General features: G+C 38.9%; 2 protein-coding genes, 1 long non-coding RNA gene and 1 other non-coding gene across 10 annotated transcripts in view; 3 read left to right on the forward strand and 1 right to left on the reverse strand.

Annotated features, from left to right (window-relative positions):
* NOL8 (nucleolar protein 8) overlaps positions 1 to 849 on the forward strand; it is a 25,941-nt gene extending 25,092 nt beyond the window's left edge. For all 5 annotated transcript variants that reach the window (XM_070375273.1, XM_070375276.1, XM_070375277.1 and 2 more), the window contains exon 17: positions 357 to 849. In XM_070375273.1, the coding sequence (XP_070231374.1) occupies positions 357 to 407 (51 nt within the window). In that variant the 3' untranslated portion in view covers positions 408 to 849. The remainder of the gene's footprint in view (positions 1 to 356) is intronic.
* Positions 1 to 7,321, reverse strand: part of LOC138988873 (uncharacterized) — an 8,427-nt gene extending 1,106 nt beyond the window's left edge. The window contains exons 1-2 of one of the 2 annotated variants that reach the window (XR_011465072.1): positions 7,116 to 7,321; positions 6,395 to 6,485 (exon numbers count right to left, since the gene is read on the reverse strand). This is a non-coding gene — a long non-coding RNA (uncharacterized lncRNA). Of the gene's footprint in view, positions 1 to 6,394; positions 6,496 to 7,115 lie in introns of both variants that reach the window. The other variant, XR_011465071.1, reaches the window with a different exon arrangement.
* Positions 7,322 to 7,437: 116 nt separating this feature from the next.
* Positions 7,438 to 24,462, forward strand: part of IARS1 (isoleucyl-tRNA synthetase 1) — an 83,370-nt gene continuing 66,345 nt past the window's right edge. The window contains exons 1-6 of one of the 2 annotated variants that reach the window (XM_005901826.3): positions 7,438 to 7,546; positions 15,437 to 15,563; positions 16,215 to 16,371; positions 16,631 to 16,750; positions 19,033 to 19,115; positions 21,857 to 21,974. In XM_005901826.3, coding sequence (XP_005901888.2) covers positions 15,445 to 15,563; positions 16,215 to 16,371; positions 16,631 to 16,750; positions 19,033 to 19,115; positions 21,857 to 21,974 — 597 coding nt within the window. In that variant the 5' untranslated portion in view covers positions 7,438 to 7,546; positions 15,437 to 15,444. The other variant, XM_070375282.1, reaches the window with a different exon arrangement.
* On the forward strand, positions 10,830 to 10,962 carry LOC138989043 (small nucleolar RNA SNORA84). The gene has a single exon (XR_011465286.1). It is a non-coding gene; the product is annotated as a small nucleolar RNA SNORA84 (small nucleolar RNA).

The following is a 24,462-nucleotide window of genomic DNA, read 5'->3' on the forward strand; positions in this document are numbered from 1 at the left end:
TTGTAAGCACTTAAAGCCAAAAGTCTGAACATTCCACATACATGTGAGCACTTCCAAAATGATTTCTACGACCCAGTCACTGAATAATCTAAATTTTACTTTATGTAGTTACTGAACACTGTGAAAGTTATTTTATTTTTAACAAAGACTTTCTTTTTAATTTAATGGCTTCATGAATTTCCAATAACTTATTGGAAAATGGAGGAAGTATAAGAAAGAATATAAATAACATGAGGGAATTATTGGAGACTTTGACTGAAGAGTCTACTCTCAAAATAACAATATGCACACTCTGTCTTATTTATGAACCTGCCATGCCACACCTAACGAGGGCTTTTGATTTTATGTTTTTCTAGGACTGTCGGAAGAAACATAAAGATGCCAAAAGGAGATTGAAGCTAAAATAATAAATGTCATCATTAGTTTTGATACTGAATGTAAAGAAGTCTTACCATGGATATTGGAGTGATCTAGAAAATGAGTTTAGATGGCAAAGAATTCAGAGTGAAGGAATATTCTAAATCTTATCTGGTGGATATCATTCTGATTGATTTCTTTTTCTGTACATTTCCTATTTGTTCTTACCAAATTACTTCAAACAACCGGAACATTTGTTTTAATGAAGCATAAGATAGTCCCTCAAAATACTTTGTATATATTTGCCCTCCATTTTCAATAACTAATGGACATTTCCTGACATGAGGTTTTAAAATATATGCATCAGAGCACTTATATTTTTCAAGTTATGTTTCATGTAAATTATACTTGAAATATTTCTGATTGTACTAAATATACCTTACCTCCATTTTGTGGTTTTTTTCTAAGAGGTTGAATACAAGTTAACCTTGAGTTCTGTATTTGTGTCCTGTTGAATAAGCTAACTGAAATGCAGGACATTTCAGACCAACTTTCATGGGAGAGTTCTGTGAGGACCAGAAAAGAATGCTAAATGCAGAGTTTTCCTTTCCTCAGCCTCCAGGAATTGATGGAGGCAGACTCGTCAATCCCAAATTCTAGTTAGATTAGAAGTTTTTGAAAAATTGAAGTGCCTGACAGATGACATAGTCACAGTTAGGAGTCAGTGCCCTGGGTCCAGATAAGGAAACAGATTTAATACCTCATTAAATTAACGTGGCTAGGATTCACTATAGATAAGCCTCTATCAAACTGGGCTCTGTACAAAATTATGCTTTATATAATAAAGTCCCAGGGGATTATCATTGAACCATAGTGGGTGTATCTGAAATTACATATTTATTGATTTACATCTTGATCAAATATAAACTCTGTGAAGGCTGAGATATCACCTGGTTTGTTAACTGTTATGTCGGTACTACCTAGAACTATGTCTGGCTTTAACTGGGTGCTCAGTAAACAGAGTCTGAGGAGCTAAGTAACTGAAGAGTCATTCAGAATTCCTGTTTCCAAGGCTTCAGACTTCATGAAAAATGGCACCCACCCCTCAGCAGGACAAATAACTCCACCTTTTCTTGATGTTGACTATATTTGTACCATCTTACCTATTGCTGCATAACAAGTCATCCTATTAACACTCGTTCACTTTGCTCACAGATAAGCAACTTTTTCAGGACTTTGGGGACTGCTCATCTCTACTCCATGTATGTCATGGGAGTGGCCCAGCTGGCACTAAAGGATCCACTTCTAAAATGGCCTGTTCACTCAGTGCCTGTCCATTAGTTTCCTCACAGCATAGCAACATAACTTTCAGTTTCATAGCAATCAATTTTCTTCCTGTTCCTATTTTAGGAGCAGGAAGCAGATGTCTTCAGTCCTAACCCAGAAACTGGCTCAGTTATTTCCACTTTATCTTATAGGGTAAAACAGACACTGAGCCAACCGAGACTCAAAAGTGAGGGGACATAGATGCTCACGTCTCAGTGCAAAGAGTGTTCAGAATCTGTGGCCGTGTTTAAATCTGTTATACCCTCCATCTCCAGAGTAGACAAATGTAACATCAAGTAGCCTTGTGCATCCCCAATTCGTGCTCCCCAGATATATGCACTTTCAGAAATTTTGTTTCTTCTGACATTATTTCCGAATTTCTACCTAACATGTTATACTGTGATTTCTTGGTTTTTCAGTTTTAGACATTAAATTTAGACATCATTTTAAAATAATTAGACCTATAATCCCAACCTTTTTTCCCCATGGACACGTCTGTCTGGAAACCCTCTGTTCTGCTCTAATCTGGCCTATCCAGACAGATGATAAAATGAACAAGATGGCATTTTGAGGAATGTGAAAATTAAAACACATTCCAACTTCTAGTTAATAAGCTAAATGTTCTTAATTAAACTATCTCAGGAATGCCCTACACATATTCTATCAGTTTTTTTCTGTCCTTTTATTGGCTATCAGTTCGGTTCAGTTGCTCAGTTGTGTCTGACTCTTTGCAACCCCATGGACTGCAGCATGCCAGGCCTCCCTGTCCATCACCAACTCTCGGAGTTTACTCAAACTCATGTGCATTAAGTCAGTGATGCCATCCAACCATCTCATCCTCTGTCGTCCCCTTCTCCTCCACCTTCAGCCTTTCCCAGCATCAGGGTCTTTTCAAATGAGTCAGCTCTTCGCATCACGTGGCCAAAGTACTGGAGTTTCAGCTTCAGCATCAGTCCTTTCAGTGACTATTCAGGACTGATTTCCTTTAGGATTGACTGGTTGGATCTCCTTGCAGCCCAAGGGTCTTTTCCAACACCATAGTTCAAAAGCATCAATTATTCGGCGCTCAGCTTTCCTTATAGTCCAACTCTCATGTCCATACTTGACTACTGGAAAAACCATAGACTTGACTAGATGGACCTTTGTTGGCAAAGTAATGTCTCTGCTTTATTGTCTAGGTTAGTCATAACTTTTCTCCCAAGGAGTAACTACCTTTTAATCTTAGGGCTGCAGTCACCATCTACAGTGATTTTGGAGCCCCAAAAAAGTCTACCACTGTTTCTCCATCTATTTGCCATGAAGTGATGGGACCGGATGCCATGATCTTTGTTTTCTGAATGTTGAGCTTTAATCCAACATTTTCACTCTCCTCTTTCACTGTCATTAAGAGGCTCTTTAGTTCTTCTTTGCTTTCTGCCATAAGGGTGGTGTCATCTGCGTATCTGAAGTTGTTGATATTTCTCCCGGCAATCTTGATTCCAGCTTGTGCTTCTTCCAGCCCAGCGTTTCTCATGATGTGCTCTGCATAGAAGTTAAATAAGCAGGGTGACAATATGCAACCTTGACGTACTCCTTTTCCTATTTGGAACCAGTCTGTTGTTCCATGTCCGGTTCTAACTGTTGCTTCCTGACCTGCATACAGATTTCTCAAGAGGCAGGTCAGGTGGTCTGGTATTCCCATCTCTTGAAGAATTTTCTAGAGTTTGTTGTGATCCACACAGTCAACAGCTTTGGCATAGTCAATGAAGCAGAAGTAGACGTTTTTCTGGAACTCCCTTACTTTTTCAATGATCCAGTGGATATTGACAATTTGATCTCTGTTTCCTCTGCCTTTTCTAAATCCAGCTTGCACATCTGGAAGTTCACAGTTCACATGTTGTTAAAGCCTGGCTTGGAGAATTTTGAGCATTACTTTACTAGCATATGAGATGAGTGCAATTGAGTGGTAGTTTGAAAATTCTTTAGCAGTGCCTTTCTTAGGAATTGGAATGAAAACTGACCTTTTCCAGTCCTGTGGCCACTGCTGAGTTTTCAAAATTTGCTGGCATATTGAGTGCAGCACTTTCACAGCATCATCTTTCAGGATTTGAAATAGCGCAATTGGAATTACATCACCTCCGCTAGCTTTGTTCATAGTGATGCTTCCTAAGGCCCACTTGAGTTCACATTCCAGAATATCTGGCTCTAGGTGAATGATCACACCATCGTGCTTATCTGGGTTGTGAAGATCTTTTTTGTATAGTTCTGTTTATTCTTGCCACCTCTTCTTAAATATCTTCTGCTTCCATTAAGTCCATACCATTTCTGTACTTTATTGAGCCCATATTTGCATGAAATGTTCCTTTGCTATCTCTAGTTGTCTTGAAGATATTTTTAGTCTTTCCTATTCTATTATTTTCCTCTATTTCTTTGCACTGATCACTGAGGAAGTCTTTCTTATCTCTCCTTGCTATTCTTTGGAACTCCACGTTCAAATGGGTATATCTTTCCTTTTCTCCTTTGCTTTTTGCTTCTCTTCACGGCTATTTGTAAGATCTTATCAGAAAGCCATTTTGCTTTTTTGCATTTCTTATTTTGGGGGTTGGTCTTGGTCCCTGTCTCCTGTACAGTGTCATGAACTTCCATCCATAGTTCATCAGGCACTCTGCCTACAAGATCTAGTCCTTAAATCTATCTCTCACTTCAACTGTATAATTGTTAGGGATTTGCTTTAGATCTCACTTGAATGGTCTAGTGGTTTTTCCTACTTTCTTCAATGTAAGTCTGAATTTGGCAATAAGCAGTTCATGATCTGAGCCACAGTCAGCTCCCGGTCTTGTTTTTGCTGACTGTATAGAGCTTCTCCATCTTTGGCTGCAAAGAATATAATCAATCTGATTTTGGTTTTGAGCATCTGATTATGTCCATGTGTAGAGTCTTCTCTTGTGTTGTTGGAAGATGGTGTTTGCTATGACCAGTGCATTCTCTTGGCAGAACCGTTATTAGCTTTTGTCCTGCTTCATTCTGTACTCCAAGGCCAAATTTGCCTGTTACTCCAGGTTATCTCTTGACTCCCTACTTTTGCATTCCAGTCCCCTATAATGAAAAGGACATCTTTTTTTTGATGTTAGATCTAGAAGGTCTTGTAGGTCTTCAAAGAACCATTAAACTTCAGCTTCTTCAGCATTACTGGTCAGGGTATAGACTTGGATTACTGTGATATTGAATGGTTTGCCTTGGAAATGAACAGGGATCATTCTGTTGTTTTGCGATTGTATCCAAGTACTGCATTTAGGACTGCTGTTGACTATGATGGCTACTCCATTTCTTCTAAGGGACTCTTGCCCACAGTAGTAGATATAATGGTCATCTGAGTTAAATTCACCCATTCCAGTCCATTTTAATTCGCTGATTCCTGAATGTTGACGTTTACGCTTGCCATCTCCTGTTTGACCACTTCCAATTTGCCTTGATTCATGGAGCTAACATTCCAGGTTCCTATGCAATATTGTTCTTTACAGCATCAGACCTTGCTTCCATCACCAGTCACACCCACAACTGGGTGTTGTTTTTGCTTTGGCTCTGTCTCTTTATTCTTTCTGGAGTTATTTCTCCACTGATCTCCAGAAGCATATTGGGCACCTACCAAATATGGGGTAGTTCATCTTTCAGTGTCCTATCTTTTTGCCTTTTCATACTGTTCGTGAGGTTCTCAAGGCAAGAATACTGAAGTGATTTACCATTTCCTTCTCCAGTGGACCACATTTTGTCAGAACTCTCCACCATGACCCATCCATCTTGGGTGGCCCTACATGGCACGGCTCATAGTTTCATTGAGTTAGACAAGGCTGTGGTCCATGTGATTAATTTGGTTAGTTTTCTGTGACTGTGGTTTTGAGTCTTTCTGCCCTCTGATGGAACATGATACGAGGTTTATGGAAGCTTTGGGGTGGGAGAGACTGACTGAAGGGGAAGCTGGGTCTTGTTCTGATTGGCTGGGCCATGCTCAGTAAATCATTAATCCAATTTTCTGTTGATGGAGGAGCTGGGTTTTCTCTGGTGGAGCTGTGTTCCCTCCCTACTATTTATGTGAAACCAAACTAGTGGAGGTAATGCAGATAATGATGACCTCCCTCAAAAGATTCCATGCATGTATGGCAACCCACTCCAGTACCCTTGCCTGGAAAATCCCATGGACGGAGGAGCCTGGTGGGCTGCAGTCCACAGGGGTTGCTAAGTGTCGGGCACGACTGAGCGACTTCACTTTCAGTTTTCACTTTCATGCATTGGAGAAGGATATGGCAACCCATTCCAGTGTTCTTGCCTGGAGAATCCCAGGGACAGAGGAGCCTAGTGGGCTGCCGTCTATGGGATCGCACAGAGTCGGACACGACTGAAGTGACTTAGCAGCAGCATGTACTGCTACACTCTGTGCCCCCAACCCTGCAGCAGGCCACCACCGACCCAAGCCTCCACTGGAGACTCCTGGACACCCACAAGCAAGTCCGGGATATGTTATTGGCTATACTAAGCAGTTAATACACTGAGGGACTCTCAATTTGTCAAGGCTCCAATCCTGAGATCAACTGTCCTTTGCATGGCTTTGGATTCCCTTTGGTTTTTAATCAATATACCCAAAGGGTGCTGGGGAGACTCAAAATACATAAGAAAGCAGACTAATATGCAAATAATTTTGTTTTCAATACAAGAAACATTAACATGCAATACTTACAAAGCTGGTTGTCAGGCATTTTCTTCCTTTCTTGTTATATCTCTCTGTATGTTTGTTTACCATTATTTCTGCAGTACAATTCATGAGAACTCTGTGTGGCACTCAAGGAGAAAGGAAAGGTTTTTGTGAACTGCACTGACCTCTAATGCTTCAGCTCCTCTCAGACTGTTCTGTGGCCTCTGTATTTCCCTGCGATATAGGAGGGTCTCTTCAGATAGGCAGGTCAAGAATTTTAGTGAGGAGCATAATTATCCAGAATGTGTGTTAAAATAGGCTTCCCAGGTGGCGGTAGTGGTGAACAATCAGCCTGCCAATGCAAGAGATGCAAGAGACACAGGTTCCATCCCAGGGTAGGAAAGATCCCCTTAAGGAGGTAATGGTAACCCATTCCAGTATTCTTCTGCCTGAAAAATCCCATGAACAGAGGAGCCTAGCAGACTACAGTCCATGGGGTCGCAAAGAGTTGCACAGACCTGAGAACATTCCACAGGGAGATTTTTGTGACCCATATCAGAGATTTAGCAAGCCTAGTCTTTGCTCCAGGACTCTGCATATTTGCAGACTCCAAGGTGCTTTGGTGCAGGTCTCCATTACACCAAAAAAAAATATTGCCTTAATGTCTAGGCTTGCTTTCCTTAATATCGCCTAGTAAAGCAGCCTTGAAAATGAGCACTCACGGCTCCACACCATAACTGAGGCCCTGGCGTTGCATTTGGTTTACCTGTGGGGAAATGCACATCTGTTCCGTGTAGTGAGGTGAACACCGATGAAGGCAAACATCTTGTGTAACAACGCCCTGTCAAGATGCACAACATGTTTCCTGTGTGCCTCTCCCAATCAGTCTCCGTTTTATAAAACGGTCGCGTCCTCCACCATTGCCCTAGCTGCGTGAAGAACGCAAGGTACAGCGGTCACGCCTGGGACTATACTGCAAGCTTCCCAGTGCACACCTAGGAAAGGCCGGTGGGCGTGATTGGGACCCACGTTGCCAATCGGCATCCGGCTTGTTGATAGGTGTCAAATGCCGGGCTCTGATTGGCCGTAGCAAACCAGGGCTCTTCCTCTTAGCCTCACGCTGTGTGGACATTGCATCACCCGGCCAAGACATAGACTGGTTTCTTTCAGAGCTACGCCGTCCTGCAGGCCGCTAAGGTACGCTCGGCCCTGCTCGTGGGGCCCCTCAGGTACTCCCTGTCTTGCCCGTGGGGCTCCTCAGGTCACCTTGTCCTGCCCACGGGCCCCTCAGATACGCCCCTTCCTGCCCACGGGGACCCATGGTCCCCTCTGGTTCACAAGAATTTTTTTTTAATGTTTATTGGGGGCCGTGGGTTAGTACGTGCATATCCGTTTCCAAGGAAAAGATTGGGAGACGGTCTAAATGGGGCGAAAGAATCCAACCAGATACCAGTCCTGGCTCAGCGGTTTGACCGAGCGTTACAAACCTTGCAAGTTACTCAGCTTCAGCCTGGGATACTGGTAACTAACACTTGCGCCGTTGAGTGACTCAGAGAATTTGGTGTGATCAAGCTCACTGGAGAAGTTCAGAAGGTGGATGAAATTACTTGAAAGTCTAGGTATTCATAAGAACAAATCAAGTCTTAGGTTCCCATAATGAGCATGTATTGCTGGGTGTCTGGGTATTGCTGGTAAGTAAGCGCGGCGTCTCCCGTATAACAGTCTTTAATACAATAATTCAGGGGCCCAGATGAGGACCAGTTCTTCGGTGGGAGAAGAAGGCTTCTCAAGAACTGCAGTGGTTTTGGCCCTGAAAATGAATAGTAACTGGAGGAGTAGGTGCAGAGGACTGTAGTATAATGTATAGCAGGATTTTACGTTGTGTGTGATTCAGGAGATGAGGAATTGCTGTATTCACTGTAGCTTCGTGTGAGGAGCAAGTGGGAGACGATGTTTAACTTCCAGCCTTATGAATTTATGATTTTCTTCTTTAGTGAAGTGGTGTTTGAAATGAATACATGAAGGAAGATGAGGGTTTTTTTTAGGTGGGACAGTATTAGTTTTTGCATTCATTCAGGAGTTGCTGAGAAGAAAGGCAGGATGAAACTAGAGGCAAAGCAGTTGATTTAGGGATTTTAGTAAATAAGATGAGCTTTTAAAAATTATCGGTAAAATAGTGGACAAAATATCCTTTTCATAAGTGATTATTAAAGAGTGAATTATAGGGAACAGGAGGCACCTCAATGTAGATTGCACTCTATTTATTTATTTATTTATTTTTCTAATTATTTTTGGAAAGATGATTTAGTGACTGGGCAAAGGCAGTAAGAGTAGCATTTGTGAACGAAGAAGTAGTAATAGTTTCCATAGATGGCAAGTAATTGCTGTGATTTAGCATTGCGAGTATTTACAACTTTTATTTTACAGATGATGGAATTGAAGTTTAAAGGTTGAATAACTTTTCCTATAAGCCACATATTAAGTTGTGGCACCAAAACCGTCACATTCCAAAGCCAACCCTCTTAATCATTCTTGCCAAGAGAAGCCCATGGAGTGGGATAGATTGGAAGATCAATTGGGAGGAGTATCACTAAGGATGCTGACAAAGGGATTCGTTTAAATATTTTTGAGCACCTATGCTGTGTAAGCACACAGTAAGACATAAAATAGTAAGAGGTTAGCGAAATGCTTCTGCCAGCAACAAGTTTACAGTTGAATTGGAGAGACATGCAATATAAATAAACCTTGATGTGTAGGAGAGGAACAGATTCTGGGGACTGGGAATATTTAATTTTGAAAAAGGTGGATTGGTAAATTCCCATAGAGCAGAGTACATTTATGCTAAGTAGTGCTAGAGTACTTAAGAGAAAGGGCCTGAAACTGGAAAGCAGTTATGTCAGCCAAAAGTTTTGTTTCTCAGCAGTATCTAAGAATGTGATATAATTTGGAGTTCGAGTTTTGTAAGAGTAAAGAAAAGGTCAAGAGCAGGAATTGTAGGTAAGATCATGGTGCCCCAGTGAAAAGCCTGAACAGAAACCACTGGGAGTAAGGAACCACTGGATTTTTTTTTTAATACAGAAATGGTACTTCCAGAACTTTTCCATTAGGAAGGTGGTGTGCAGGATATATAGTATTTATTTTTCTCTTGTCATGTCCGACTCTTTGTGACTTCATGGACTGTAGCTTGCCAGGCTCCTCTGTCCATGGAATTCTCCAAGCAAGAGTACTGGAATGGGTAGCCATTCCCTCCTCCAGGGGATCTTCCCTACCCAGGGATCAAACCTGGGTCTCCCATATTCCAGACAGATTCTTTACTTTCTGAGCCACCAGGGAAACTTGATAAAGTTAATGACATACTCAAAAATAACCAAAACAGTAATATGAAGTAAATAAAAATCTGTTCCTTCACACTTTCCCCATCATATCCTAATCTTTGGTGGTAGCCATTGTTTGGTGGGTAGCCTTCTAAATTAAGTACAAAATTGCTTAAACATAAACTTAGTATATATATGTATATTTTCTAATCACTTGAAAATAATATTTTGCATATAGTATAAATTACTATCAGCAACTGTGACTCACTGTTTTTCAGCATGTTTAAGTAATATGTATGCTTACATATTTTGGTTTATTATTTTTACTGCCTGCGTGGTATTGATGTAACATAGTTTATTTTAGGCTATTACCTATTCATGGATATTTAAATTGTTTTCAGATATTTGTCTATAGACGTGCTTCAGTCGATATCTTTGTACATATTTTACACATTTGCGTAAGTATATCTCTGGCTTGCTGCTGCTGCTGCTTAGTCGCTTCAGTCGTGTCTGACTCTGCGACCCCATAGACGCAGCCCATCAGGCTCCTCTGTCCCTGGGCTTCTCCAGGCCAGAATACTGGAGTGGGTTGCCATTTCCTTCTCCACTGCATGCCTCTCTGGCTTATATGTTAATAAGATATAAGTTGTTTTTAAAAAAGACTGGAGATGGACCCACCATTGGGGTTAAATTTGACTTAATGTAACAGGTTATGGAAATCTGGGAATGAGGAAGACAGAATAGAGAAATTAGAAGACTTAGAAGTCAGACCCATGTAACTTGGTGATCTTTTGGATGTGGGGATCATCTGGTTGTATTAAAGGTGACTCAGAAATTTCAGGTAATGGGAAGAAATAGTGGAACTACTAGAACTACTAGATATTAAAAATGGGAGCAAGTATGGTAAAGATCATGAGATTTATTTTTAAATTTTTTTGGTGTGCTTTTCCAAGATATGTTGAGGAAAATACAAGTAAAGGTCAAGGAGAGGGTATCTAGAAATTGCTGAACAGGATGTTGAGGCTAAAGAGGTCAGGAGTCATGGAATAGGGAAGATAGTGGAGACCTTGAATTATAGTTGAAAGGAAGAAGAGGAGATTGCTTCCCTGAGCATGACCTGGTAAGGTTAATCCCCCTCCTCTTTCTGCTCCCACTTTTACCCACAAGCCCTGTGGTTACTGGATGCTGTTGTGCAGGTACAGCTCTCCAGTGGATATGAGGGGCTAGAGCAATCCTGTGATATATGCATGGGGGCTGTTTCTCCTCAGCAGCTGCCATAGCCCGGTCACTGATACATGACACTTCCTGGAATCAGATCAGATCAGATCAGTCGCTCAGTCATGTCCGACTCTTTGCGACCCCATGAATTGCAGCATGCCGGGCCTCCCTGTCCATCACCAACTCCCGGAGTTCACTCAGACTCACGTCCATTGAGTCGGTGATGCCATCCAGCCATCTCATCCTCTGTCATCCCCTTCTCCTTCTGCCCCCAATCCCTCCCAGCATCAGAATCTTTTCCAACGAGTCAACTCTATGCATGAGGTGGCCAAAGTAGTGGAGTTTCAGCTTCAGCATCATTCCTTCCAAAGAAATCCCAGGGCTGATCTCCTTCAGAATGGACTGGTTGGATCTCCTTGCAGTCCAAGGGACTCTCAAGAGTCTTCTCCAACACCACAGTTCAAAAGCATCAATTCTTCAGCGCTCAGCCTTCTTCACAGTCCAACTCTCACATCCATACATGACCACAGGAAAAACCATAGCCTTGACTAGACGAACCTTTGTTGGCAAAGTAATGTCTCTGCTTTTGGATATGCTATCTAGGTTGGTCATAACTTTCCTTCCAAGGAGTAAGCGTCTTTTAATTTCATGGCTGAAGTCACCATCTGCAGTGATTTTGGAGCCCAGAAAAATAAAGTCTGACACTGTTTCCACTGTTTCCCCATCTATTTCCCATGAAGTGGTGGGACCGGATGCCATGATCTTCGTTTTCTGAATGTTGAGCTTTAAGCCAACTTTTTCACTCTCCTCTTTCACTTCCATCAAGAGGCTTTTTAGTTCCTCGAATAGTCAGTGCCATTACATGGGGTGTTTGTATTTGGTCTAATGATGCAGTGGTTCTTAATCTCTGGAGATGTAGAGGCTCACTGGAAATTGTATATAACTCTAAAGCCATCTTCACAGAAAGCTTAACTCTCATTTTCTTAGAAAAAAAAAAAAGGAAAAATGTTCAGATAAATAAAATAACAGAACAGTTTAAGAGAAGGACTTAAATTTTGATGTGCATTCTCATCCCCTCAGATCTTGTTAAAATGTAGATTTGGACTCCTTAATCTGAGGAAGGGCTGATGAGTCTACTCCAGTCAACTTTTATAGATGCTGGAATAATAGGACCAGCCTTGACGAGCATTAAGAGTGACAGACATAAATGTGTTGATATCTGAAGATCTGTTAGTCTTCAGATATAACCTCTTTAAGTTTAAACTGGCCTCTAATAAGGTTGTCACTAATCCAATAGGACACCTACTACATCAGTAAATGCACAGACTTTAACGCCTCTCTCCATCCTTGAAAGTCTGTGAGTTATAACAAGAGCTGAAGATCCAAAATGCCTTTCAACTTTTGTTTAATAATATTTAATGGCACACTCTTCGGAGAAGGCAATGGCACCCCACTCCAGTACTCTTGCCTGGAAAATCCCATGGATGGAGGAGCTTGGTAGGCTGCAGTCCATGGGGTCGAGAAGAGTCGGACACGACTGAGCAACCTCACTTTCACTTTTTACTTTCATGCATTGGAGAAGAAAGTGGCAACCCACTCCAGTGTTCTTGCCTGGAGAATCCCAGGGATGGGGAGCCTGGTGGGCTGCTGTCTATGGGGTCGCACAGAGTCAGACACGATTGAAGCGACTTAGCAGCAGTAGCAGCAGCAGCAATGGCACACACTCTGGGGCTTCCCAGGTAGCTCTAGTAGTAAGTATGTATCCTGCCTGCCAATGCAGGATACACAAGAGATGCAGGTTCAGTCTCTGGGTTGGTAAGATCCCCTGGAGGAGGGCATGACAGCCCACTCCAGTATTCTTGCCTGGAGAATCCCATGGACAGAGGAGCCTGGCAGGCTACAGTCCATAGGGTCGCACAGAGTTGGGGATGACTAAGGCGACTTAGCATGCACACATGCATGCAAATGGCTTACTCTAATCAGAAAATGGATAGTAGAATTAAATGGCACACATGTTCTTCCTTATTTTTTTCCTGTATAAAACTCAAAGGCACTCTCACATCTCAAAAATGAATAAAAGAGGGACAAAAGGAGAAATACTGCTTGTAACAAACTTTAAAAACAACTTTTTCTAATGTTAAAAATATTAATTAAACAGATCACTCATTTCCGTGTGTGACTCAGACTTCTGTGGCATAAATCTCATTTTCTGTAGATTTTCACTTATGTACAAAATCAATATCCTTTTGAGTTTTTAATCCCTTGTCTTGGCTGCCAGGAAGCTTACAGTCATATCTTGAATTAGTGTTGGTAATTTAGACCAAGGATCTGCATGATTTAAATTTTCCCTGGTCTTGAATTTCCATATAATTTTAATTTGATTCCCTAATTTTATTTTTAATCAGTTTGTGTATTTGCCATTTCGTGGTCAGTCCTTTAGTTTGTCTCTTCACATTCTCTGTCAAATAAAATAGAATAAAAATGAGTTAACATAGTGAGAACTATATCTTTGAAATTCCATAATTTCTACCATTGCTTTATATCGTAGCTTTTTTTTTTTAATTAAAAAAAAATTTTTATGGCATAGTTCAGTTATGGTGCTTAGGCTTTGATTTTTCAGAATTGGTTGAAGTATGTCAATCTCTGAGCTTCTAGAGTCAATTATCTCAGATTGTTATTTGAGTTCTTAAGGTTTTCCGCCTTCTCTGTTTTCTCATTATTAGCGTTCCTATCCCATTGTAATCTGATGTTGGCCTGGAAATCTGATCACCAACCTTATTAAAATTATAAAGTGAGAATAAATAGGCTTTGAGGAGAAATGGACTCAAGGATGCTCAGTAGATAGTTAAACCACTAGATAGTTAAACCCAGACTGATCAGGTATTTCTGAATGAGGTTGTTAACTTCTGAAAAAGACACTAAGACCTCTCAGTAGGCACTAAATCAGAGAGGCATAGGGTTTGTCCTTTACAAAATTCATGAGTAAGTAGCACAATTGATAAAATGTAAAATTAAAATAATCTTGGAATTATTTGAATGTAATTCTTATCTTTTTAGCTTTAACATTTTTTAAGGTTTTGCCTGTTTTCCTCAGATTAGTTTGATTCGACAAAAGTGACTGTAGGTAAGAATTTTACCTACTTTGAGATTTATTTTTTCAGAATATTAATGAATTTTTAGTATCATTACAATTGGCAAGGTTTTCTTTTCTTTTAAGAAATGTGTGGTCTGTGATTACTAAATGTTATACTGTAGCTGAAGAATAAATGAGTGTGAATTGGATATAAATTTTGAAATTTAAAAGTACCATATGTTTTTACTTCATACCATATACAAAAATAACTCAAGATGGATCAGTGACCTAACCATAAGAGCTAAAACATCACAACCTTGTTGTCGGTAGTGATTTCTTAGATATGACACTGAAAGTTCAAGTAACAAAACCAGTAAATAATCTGAACTTCACCAAAATTAAAAGTATTTGTGCTTCAAAAAATAGACTATGAAGAAAATAAGAAACAAGCTGTGGAATGGGAAAATTTTGTTTGCAAATCCTGTAACTGATAAGGGGCTTATATCTAGAATGTATAAAAAGAAGTCTTACAATTTAGCAGTAAAAAGACAGCCCAATTAAACAGTAGGCAAAAGATGAGTAGACATTTCTCCAAAGAAGGTATAAAACGACCAATAAGCTCGGCATCACTAATCATTAGGGAAATGGAAATCAAAAGCACAGTGAGATAGTACTTTATACCACCTAGGATTTCATATAATCCAAAGATGGACAATAAGGAGTGAGGATGTAGAGAAATTGGAATCTTATTCTCTGCTAGGAGAATGTACAATGACACAGCAGCTTTGGAACACATTTTGGCAGTTTCTCAAAAAGTTGAACACAGTTACCATAACCCAGCAGTTTCACTTCTAGGTATTTACCTAAGAGCTGAAAACCTACGTCCACATAAAAGCTGCCCTCTCCAAAAGTGAAAACAATGCTAATGTCCATGAACTGAGGAATTTAATAAAGAAAAAGTGTCATATCTGTAAAATGAATTATTATTCAGCCGTAAATGAAAAATGAAGTACGAGTACGTGTTACAACATGGATGAACCTCGAAAACATAATTCTAAGTAAAAGAAGCCAGGCCCAGTAGTCTGTATATACGTAATTTCATTTATGTGAAATGTCCAAAATAGGAAGATCTAGAAAGAAGGCAGAACATTCACCAGAAGTCTAGTGAAGAAGAGGATGGAGAATGACTGCTAATGTTTGCATTTTTGGGGAAGGCTGAAGAGGGAATAGTGATGAAAATGTTTTGAAATTAGAGAGTGGTGGTGGTTGCACAGTCTTGTGTATATACTTTAAAAAGAAAAAGGCAAAAGTGAATTGTACACTTTAAAAGGGTGAACTTTATGGTATGTGAACTTTACCTTTAAAAAGTTTAAAGTACCATGTAGTATCATGGCTAGTGATAGGAACGTTCATTTTAATGTATGGTACTCTGTTATTCCTCGACTTCTCCTTTGAGAATAAAAAATTTGATTTCTCTTGCAGTGACAAAAATGGTTCAACAAGTTCCAGAAAACATCAGTTTTCCTGCTGAAGAAGAGAAAATCTTGCAGTTTTGGTCTGACTTTAATTGTTTCCAGGAATGCTTAAAGCAATCAAAACATAGGCCAAAGTATGTGAATTTCTTTGGTAAAGGTATAGTCTAAAAATAATCATTTTTCAGAATTTCCTACCTCTTTATATATCTCAGTAGTAGATATATGTTGAATGAATGAGTTCTTAATTACTAGAGGTAGATTTAGTTTCTTAAAGAGGTCTTCCAAATAGTTTATATGTCAAGTCTCTTCCTTTCCACTTTTCTTATTATTACCATTCTCATTTAAGCATTTAGACAAGCAGAGTGTAGTAGCTTCCTATTGGGGTTCTTCCTACCTCTAGTCTTCATTCACCTAAAAACCAGTCTTTTCTTTAATTACTGTTTTTATCATGTGTCTCTTCTGCTCAAAAAACCTTATAATAGCTGTTTTTTGGCTTATTTTACAGATAATCTAACTTACGAGCAGGATGAATAATTTCCTTTAGATCATAGAACTAATAAACGAAGAATGGATGGTCTAATGCAGGTCTCTCCAAATGGTCATAATTAGCCTTTTTGAATGCAAGGCCTCCAGTAGATATCTAATCAGTTATGTCTGAGTTTCCTAGCCTTGCAGCTTTTCTTCTCCCCAAAGACTCTACTGTTAGAGTTGCGGTCTATAGTAAAATGCTGTCTTAGTTTTTGCTGTCTATTTTAAAGTAACAACAAATTTTTCTTACCTCTTAGATTTACCTTCTATGATGGGCCTCCTTTTGCAACTGGACTGCCTCACTATGGACATATACTTGCAGGGACAATTAAAGATATAGTTACAAGATATGCTCACCAGAGTGGGTTTCACGTTGACAGAAGATTTGGCTGGGATTGTCATGGTTTACCTGTGGTATGTTTGAGTCATCAGCCATATTATGTTCTGATATTTTAAAATAAGCATTATATTTCAATATATAATATGTTAAAATATGAATTTTTACTATAATCAGATATTATTCAACTTTATTTCTATAATAGTATGTACAGTTCATTTTCTCTATAGATTTTCTGAGAACTAATTTTTTTAAATCCCTTTTATTTTCTAGCTTTGTTGAATTGCATTTATGTCATAGGGCAGGGATGTTAACAATCTTAATGCAAATTTTCAGGAATATGAAATTGATAAGACCCTGGGAATCAGAGGACCAGAGGATGTAGCCAAATTGGGGATTGCAGAGTATAACAGTCAGTGCCGAGCAATTGTGATGCGATACTCTACTGAATGGAAGGTATAGTTTGTTGTTTTAAGTAGAATTTTTTTAAAAAACTAGTTTTTTAAAGGGGAGTTGAAATACTTTATGATCATTTGTGCTTTTTATGACATGCACCCAAAGTTGACTGTCCTCTTTAAAAGACTGTTTAGCTTCCATCTTCAACTTCATTACCTAAACTGTTATGCTGAACCCTCTCTTTTCTGATTTCTGTGTTCCTGATTGATCTTCCAAATTTAATCTCCTACCTACCCACAGTGTATGACAGGAATCATGCTGTCCTAGTAAACAGATTAACTAGAATGTTGCAATTTTAAAATTCAGATGTTAAAAATAATTCACATTTGGACTCATGGTTGTTATATTAGCTTGATTCCCATCTTGCCCACTGCTTTTCTAGTCATAGAGCTCCCACAGCTGATGCATTTACGTATTATAACTGTCAAGTCTGGCAGAGCTCTTATCTTCTCTTAATTCTGATGGGCTTAGAAACAAAGGTCTTCAACTTCCCCTTTCCTCCCTGCCTCTCGGATTGTTGTACAACTGTACAGATACCTGTATGGGCTTCCCTGGTGGCTCAGAGGTTAAAGCATCTGCCTGGAATGCGGGAGACCCGGGTTTGATCCCTGGGTCGGGAAGATCCCCTGGAGAAGGAAATGGCAACCCACTCCAGTATTCTTGCCTGGAGAATCCCATGGAGGGAGGAGCCTGGTAGGCTGCAGTCCATGGGGTCGCAAAGAGTCGGACATGACTGAGAAACTTCACTTCACTTCACTTCACAGATACCTGTACAATTCAGAAACATGTCTGGCTTTTATTTTTTTCCATCTTCATGATCTTACCACTTTTTCAAATTTGCTGTTCCTGCCAGTGGTATCAGTCTTCCAGACTTCAAATTTTAGTCATCATGACCTGTTCAAATGTCAAATTCAAGCAAACTTTTCTTAATATCTCTTATCTGCTAAGTCACTTCAGTCATGTCTGACTCTGTGCGACCCCATAGACAGCAGCCCACTAGGCTCCTCTGTCCCTGGGATTCTCCAGGCAAGAATACTGGAGTGGGTTGCCATTTCCTTCTCCATTGCGTGAAAGTGAAAAGTGAAAGTGAAGTCACTCAGTCGTGCCGGACTCTTAGTGACCCCATGGACTGCGGCCTACCAAGCTCCTCCATCCATGGGATTTTCCAGGCAAGAGTACTGGAGTGGGTTGCCATTGCCTTCTCCAGTCTCTTATCTAGACATTTCTTTTCATTCGTACAGCCTAGTCTTTCAGCCACCATGGTCTTCATTTCTATAACAATCTAATAATTGGTCTCTTGCTCGTGTTCTTTCCACTTAGCTTGCCAAGTTATTTCTCTCAAGACTATTTATTGTGCTCTTTCTGCTCAAAACTTATTTTTATTGTTTAATGAAATTTGATTTCACCAACCTAAAAATCAAAGCTCCTTAATTTTCTCCTAACCTAACTTTTCTGAATCTACGTTTATTGCCTGGTCACTAATAGGGGAAAGTCCTGATGATTATAATATACATGTGGGCTTTTTTCCCCCCCAAAAAATAGTATAAAGAGCCTCTGTACCAATCACCCACTTCCCAAAAGCTAACCTTTAATGACTATGGTATAATTATCAAAATCAGGAAATTAACATTGATACAACATTATACACCTATTCAGATTTAACCAGTGTCCACTAATTCTTATTTCTGATGCAAGATCCAGTCTAGGAATACAGATTTCATTTAGTTGTCATATCTCTGCAGTCTCTTTCAATCTGGGACATTCCTTCAGTCTTTTGTCTTCCTGACCCTGTGACTTTTAAAGAATACAGAAATTCCCTCAATGTCTGGTATTTCCTCATGATTCAGTTTGGGCTATACTTTTTTGGCAAAAATGCCTAAGAAGTAACATCAAGCCCTCTTAGTCTGTCATACCAGAAGGCACACAGTGCTGATATGTCTCGTTGGCATTGTTAATGTTGTTCACTAAGGTGATTCTGTGAAGTTTCTCCACTGTCAGGTTTCAGGTTTTCCTTTGTAGTTAGTAAGTACCCTGTTTCTTATCACACTGTGACTCATTAATTTTAGCAACCATTGATGATTCATGCCAGCAACGGTTAGATCTGCAGTGTTGGACATTTGGTAGCTTTGGTAGACTTTTATGAGTTGTTTACAATATAGATTTACTTGAACTATTGATTGTTCTTCCAAAATCATCATATATAATGAAAATTGCTATGTAATAACATGTCATTGTCTAAAAACTCTAATATTCCTATTTTTTTAATATTCACATGTCTTAAGTCTACTATTACCAGACTTGGCCGATGGATTGACTTTGACAATGACTACAAAACTCTGTATCCACAATTCATGGAATCTGTTTGGTAAGTTTATTTGACGGTATAACTATAATGACTGTTCTATTATATTAGTTAGTAGAGAGATGCTCTAGTATGAATCAGCTTTTTTCATAGTTACCTGAAATCTTTAGGAATTGATTTGTTTTTTCCTTTGTTTTTAAAGACTTAATTTTGCTATGAACCTAAAAATGCTCTAAAAAGATGAAAAAAGAGGAAGATACAGAGATTTCCCACATGCTTTGTGCCTCCACACATACAGAGCCTCCTCTATTATTAACATCCCCCGCCAGAGTGGTACGTTTGTTACAATTCATGAACCTGTATTGAGGGATCATAATCAACTGAAGTCCAGAGTTTCCATTAGGGTTCCCTCTTCTTGTACATTCTTTGGATTTGGACAGATAATGTGATGACATACTTTCCATAATTCTGCTATCATACAGAGTATTTATATTCCCTGAAATTCTACAGTACTATTCATTCCTTCCACTCCAAAATTTATTTTTAAATTCAGTATATTTTAGATTCTAAGAAGGTATTAATGATACTTGAATTTTTGATGTGTACTTGAATTTTTTACTGAGAGAAATTATATATACAGTCACTGTTTCCTAACAGATTCAAAATTAATTTTGCTTCCTTTAACTGTAAATAAGAATTGTTGCAATGCCAGTTTTGATAGGTAATTTAACTTGAGCTTCCTACAGTAGTCTGAGAATCATTACATATCATTAATTGGCAAACAATTATTATGGCTACAAAATGCCCTGTGTACATAACTCAGACCTTGAGGAAGTCCTGCTTTTGTTAAGTTATGTATAATTACAGGTGAGTTGCAGAGATCTTTTGTAGGATTCTTTTTTTTTTTGGCCCTACACTGAAGTGCTTGTGCTTCTTACTGTCTCCTGTCTCCCTGATTACATCTCTATTAGTCAAGATCTGTTGCACATGCTTGGCACATGTCCTTTGAGGAGCTAGATATCTAGGGCAGTTCTCAGACCCTCTGACTCTAATGTACCCCTGTGAGCGCATCTCCAGACCCATGTATCCAAGGGTAGAAGTTGATTAAATTCTCTGACAAGGCAGGAACTTTGGACAGGAACTTTCTTCCTATTTCGCTGACAAGCTGGAGTTCTCATGACTAGTGCATTGTAAAAAAGCAGGGTTTCTGTTAAATATCTGAAAAAGAAGGTATTCTTTATGCTCTAGATCAGCATTTAAGTATTTAGCACTTAAATGTGGTTGGTATGACTGAGAATGAGTTTCTAATTTAGTAAATTTAAATGAGCACGTGTGGCTAGTGCTACCACAGTAGACAGTGCAGCTTTACATCGTACTTCTTTATTTACATTCAAACATATTTCAGTCAGGGGAAGACCATTCAAAGCCTCTCAGCATTAGAATGTTAGTTATTCCTGAGGAACATGTTGGCATATAAATAAGGCACATAAACCTAGCGTGAATATAAAAATAATAGTAGGTGATACATTTAAAATGATAATGATGATAATTTAGTTTGAGTTGGTACTTTTGAGTATATATTAAGTACGTCCATATCCCTTTTCCCAGATGATTCAGAAAGTCCTGTGAATTGGGGTCAGACCCTGTTGGAGGTAAAGGCAAGTGACTGTGATTTCTCTGAGATCACTCAGCGAGTTATATGGCTCTTAGGCTTGAATCTGGGTCTTAATGATATCAAATCTGACAGTTCCTCTGGTCTCCTGTGAATGTACTTGAATCAGAGTATATCATTTAAAGTTTAAACTTGGGATATTTGTTAAAAGACACCAGGCTTTCAGACTTTATCCAAAGTCAAGGAAATTTGATTACCATGAAAATTTGTGCACAGTTTTTTCACAAAAATGTATTTTAGCATATGGGAGAGAATTTAATTCATTTATTGTTCCAAGTACTTAGGACTCAAACTACAAAAATGAGTTAAATAAAGGCAGAATTAAGTAAGGATTCCCACCAAATGCATTCTTGTATCCGTCTGGAAAAGGTGACTGGTTACCACAGGAGAACCTGGGATGACTGTTTTGCAGTGTCTTGGTGTATTTAGCATAAAGCAACATGCTTCAGTGTTTAATAAACATTCTTGACTGACTAAAGGAGAGATATCTGATCCTAATCCCAATTATTTCTACTTAAGCCTTTGTAAAACTGTCCATTATAGTGAAATTTAAACAGTACACCAGAAGAGTATGAAGAAAAACAAAAAACCTAAAATCCCAACTGTAAGTTAATACATTGATGGAAACCTATTTTTTTTAGCATCTCTAAAAATATAAATATGTATACATATTTATACATATGTACAGTTTTACATAATTGGTACCTCATTGTACAATATGGTGTCAATTGCTTTTCTCAGTCAACATCAAGTCATGAGCATCTTTCTGTGTCAGCAGATACTAGCACTTTTAATGTCTACATTGTTTTTATTTAGTCGCTAAGTGGTGTCTGACTCTTTGCGACCCCATGGATTGTAGCCTGCCAGGCTCCTATGTCCATGGGATTCACCAGGCAAGAATACAGTAGTGGATTATTGTTTCCCTCTCCAGGTTTAATGTCTACATAATATCTCTTTATACTAATCTGTTATAATTTACCAGCTATTCACTGGTTGAGAGACATTGTGTTTCTATGTCTTTGCCTGTCAGATACTCTGCAAACGGAAACTAGACTGGCATAAATGTTTGTATTTGGGAAAACAGGATTTTGGTGATGTAATTTTTGAAAAATTCTTTCTCTTTACTTGCCAGGTGGATCTTCAAACAACTCTATGATAAAGGCCTTGTTTATAGAGGTGTGAAAGTCATGCCCTTCTCCACTGCATGCAATACTCCACTCTCCAACTTTGAATCTCACCAGAATTACAAGGTATGTGAGATGGCATTGGACATTAAGTTATGGAATCAGAAGTTAAATGGTTGTATGATCATGGTAACTTAGTCCCGGTGTGGAACGTTAAGCCTGGGGAGTAATATAAATGATGTATCTTAATGTGATGTGTGCACGTGTGCTCTTAGTTTTGTCTGACTCTTTGAGACCTCATGGACTGTGGCCTGCCAGGCTCCTCTGTTCATGGAATTTTCCAGGCAAAAATATTGGACTGGGTTTCCATTTCCTTCTCCAGGGGATCTTCCCACTTAGGGATCAAACCCATGTCTCTTGCTTCTCCTGTGTTGGCAGGCAGTTTTTTATGAACTGAGCCACTGGGGAAGCCCTCGGCTGGTCTTAATAGATAGATTTTGATTGATAGATTTTGCTTATTTTAACCATATTTTTATGCCTCTCTTTGTTTAAGAAGTCCAGCTGTGCTCTATTTTTCTCAAGTCACTTGTTTCATAAGGCTTATTGCTTAGGATTATTTTATGCCTCGTCTAAGACCTTGTAATATCATTTATTTGTCAAAAGTATTTGGAAGAAAATCTGATTTGCAGTTAGTGGTGTGTTATGATCTTTTCTTTGATGAATGAAATAACTTGCTGTCTTTGGTATAAGAATTTAAACATGTCTTATATTTACACAGTGTACTTTATTCAGTTGTGTCCAACTCTTGGCGACACCAAGGACTACAGCATGCCAGGCTTCCCTGTCCTTCACCATTTCCCAGAGCTTGCTCAAACTCATGTCCATTGAGTCAGTGATGCCATCCAGCCATCTTGTTCTCTGTTGTCCCCTGCTCCTCCTACCTTCAATCTTTCCCAGCATCAGGGTCTTTTCTGCTGAGTCAGCTCTTTGCATCAGGTGGCCAAAGTATTGGAGCTTCAGCATCAGTCCTTCAAAAGAATATTCAGGATTGATTTCCTTTAGGATTGACTGGTTTGATCTCGTTGCAGTCCAGGGGACTCAGTGTACTGCTTTACCTTAGCCAGAGAGATAGTAAAGACTGTAAGTCTTTAGAAATAAGAGGTATCTGTTCTCATGTGTTTGTATTCAAGTGGTGGTTTTATTTCTGATATTATTTAACCCTCTTTGTTTTTAAAGGACTTCGATTTGTTCAGAATTCTTATTTCATGGCTAGGTTTGGAAATTATTAAAACTTGCACTTCGGATGCATTTTCCATCTTAGAGAATGCTTTCAACATCTCATTAGATTGTTCTTAGGGACTCCTGTTATTGTATTTTTTTAATAAAATATATTAAGACATAAAAATGTAGAGATTAATATAATAACTGTTGAGTACCAACGGCTTAAAACTTTGTCAGATCTGATTATATTGCTGTATTTTCTTCCTTCTTAAAAACATTTTAACGTGAAGAATTTCAAGCATGCACAAAACTAGACAGTAATTAGCTAACTCTCCTGTACCTATCATGTATCCCCAACAGTCTCTATAGCCAGTCCTGCCCCATCTGCACACTACAGTTATTTCTCCCAGATGCTTTTTCAAAAGCAAATAATAGACATGTCATTTTATTGATAAGTAATCCATTATGTACCTTACTATTGTCACACCTTAAAAAGTCATCATCAATCATTTTTAATATTCTTAGTGTTAAATATTCTGTAATTGTTCAACTGCTGGATATCATCAGTGTTCACATTTCTGTTTGTCTCTAAATAGCATCTTTTTCCCCTAAGGTTATTTCTAGTTGTTTGTTTTTAATCCAGACCTAAGGAAAGTTCATACCCAGTAATAGTTTTCTCTTAGATCTTTTTTAATGTGTAGGTCTCCATTTCTGTTTTTGTGTTCTTCTTTTGCTTCCCTCGCCCCCGCCCACCTCCCACCTTTGCAAATCATTGTTTGGGTAACAGGTTTTGCTTTGTTGAGTTTCCCATGATCTGAATTTTAATGATTGCAGCTTCATAATCTGATTTAACATTTTCTCTGTCCTCTGAATTTTATAGATATAAGTACTTTGTTTCTCTGTTTGTTTTTTCTTTGACCGTATATAATAGAGGTCGGTATTTGTTTTTTTTATTTGGACATGCACAGATCTTAAGCATACCAAGTAATGGATTGCACTGGGGAATTCCTTGGTGATCCGGTGGTTAGGACTCTGAGCTTTCACTGCGGAGGGTACAGGTTTTGTCCCTGGTCTTGCAACTAAGATCCTGCCAACCCTGTGCCATGGCCAAAAGAATTAAAAATAAAATGGGTTTCACTAAAAGCATCTATTTTTTTCAAATACATCAAATATCACAGATAACAGTTGATTAGTTTTGTCTGGTTCTGTACTTTGAAGAAATGGGAAGATATACTATGTATTCTTTTCTTTCTGGCTTTTCTCACTCAGCATTGCTTGTGATAGTCATCCATGTTTTGTAGAGTTATGGATCTTTTGTTCTAATTACTGTGTAGGTAAATATACCACAGTTTGTTTATTTATACCACCTTTCTCTTTTCCATTTCTTTCTTTA

The sequence above is a fragment of the Bos mutus genome, chromosome 8 (genome assembly GCF_027580195.1).
Source record: "Bos mutus isolate GX-2022 chromosome 8, NWIPB_WYAK_1.1, whole genome shotgun sequence".
Taxonomy (NCBI): domain Eukaryota; kingdom Metazoa; phylum Chordata; class Mammalia; order Artiodactyla; family Bovidae; genus Bos; species Bos mutus.